Source organism: Echinops telfairi, unplaced genomic scaffold, assembly GCF_000313985.2.
Source record: "Echinops telfairi isolate 266 unplaced genomic scaffold, ASM31398v2 ScPeMD7_11;HRSCAF=52, whole genome shotgun sequence".
Classification (NCBI taxonomy): domain Eukaryota; kingdom Metazoa; phylum Chordata; class Mammalia; order Afrosoricida; family Tenrecidae; genus Echinops; species Echinops telfairi.
In genome coordinates, this window is record NW_022103908.1 from 14,196,302 (window position 1) to 14,197,487 (window position 1,186).

The 1,186-nt window shown below is 30.3% G+C and overlaps 1 protein-coding gene across 1 annotated transcript in view; it reads left to right on the forward strand.

Moving 5' to 3' along the window:
- Window positions 1-1,186, forward strand: part of KLHL1 (kelch like family member 1) — a 412,135-nt gene extending 410,949 nt beyond the window's left edge. The window contains exon 11 of the mRNA XM_004711257.2: window positions 1,117-1,186. Coding sequence (XP_004711314.1) covers window positions 1,117-1,176 — 60 coding nt within the window. The 3' untranslated portion in view covers window positions 1,177-1,186. The remainder of the gene's footprint in view (window positions 1-1,116) is intronic.

Genomic DNA, 1,186 nt, shown 5'->3' on the forward strand with positions numbered 1-1,186 from the left:
CTTTTAATGTAAACCTATAGAGGACTAAAGAGTAAGAGGAAGTACATTTAAAAGCGCTCCTGCGTAACGGAGCTGCTTCTCATATATAGAGAGGGAGGACATGTCCTTTCCCAATCAATAGAATAATCTATGATCTGAAGTTATTTTGCTCTTATCTATTTTGTTTGTTACATTTTGTTCACTTTCTTTTCAGACTACAAAATCTTGGAATATCTACTCTTTTATTCATATTTTATGTGCATGAATTATTTTGGGGAAACTATAATAATCATAGATATAAAAATGTTCAAAATATTACAATATCAGCTTACCTCAAAGGAATACATTTTCATTATAAGCTCTATGAAAAGTATTGCTTTTAATATATTCCTGGACAATTTCATTGTCAGTATTATTAAAAATGAACTCAGTTCTCATTTCAATGACTGTCATAAGTTTTTTTTAATAAGCCCTATAGCAATTATAATTATTGCCTATTTATGACAAAATATTGAAGCTACTTCATTGCATCTCTCTGTCTGGAATGAATGAATCACACATTTAATTCCGTATAATATCTGGGGAAATAACTTTCCAAAAATTTCAATAAGTGTAATAAATCTTTCATCTAAAATATACTCCAGTAGATCGCTATGAAATGTCATCACAAACATATGCCCGTGCACACTCCAGAAGGGAGCCTGGCTGGGGCATTTGTTTAACAGTTTTATTTCACTACAAATAATTATATATTTCTACTGTATTTAAAATAAAGGTAAGCTATTGCTTTAAAAATCTCAACATAGAAAGATTTGCATTTGTGTAAAATCACTAATTTATTTAATTATGCATTTGTATTAATCATTTTATTAGGGGGCTCTTACAAATGTTATAACAATCCATCATCCAATTGTATTAAGCACACTTGTATATGTGTCGACATCAACATTTCCAAAACATTTTCTTTCTACTTGAGCCCTTGGTATCAGCTTCTCTTTGTTATTTCAAGTGCATTGCTTTGTTTGTGGCTAAAATAGAAAAATATAAGCACATTTGTTTGTTTTTTGGAATATATCATAAGTAGTATATTCTCTCTATGACCATTAAATTTACTTTGTGTTTCATCTTTTTCCACAGATGGCTTCTTTGAATATTGGAAGAGCGGGTGCCTGTGTGGTAGTCATCAAGCAACCTTGATTTACAATCA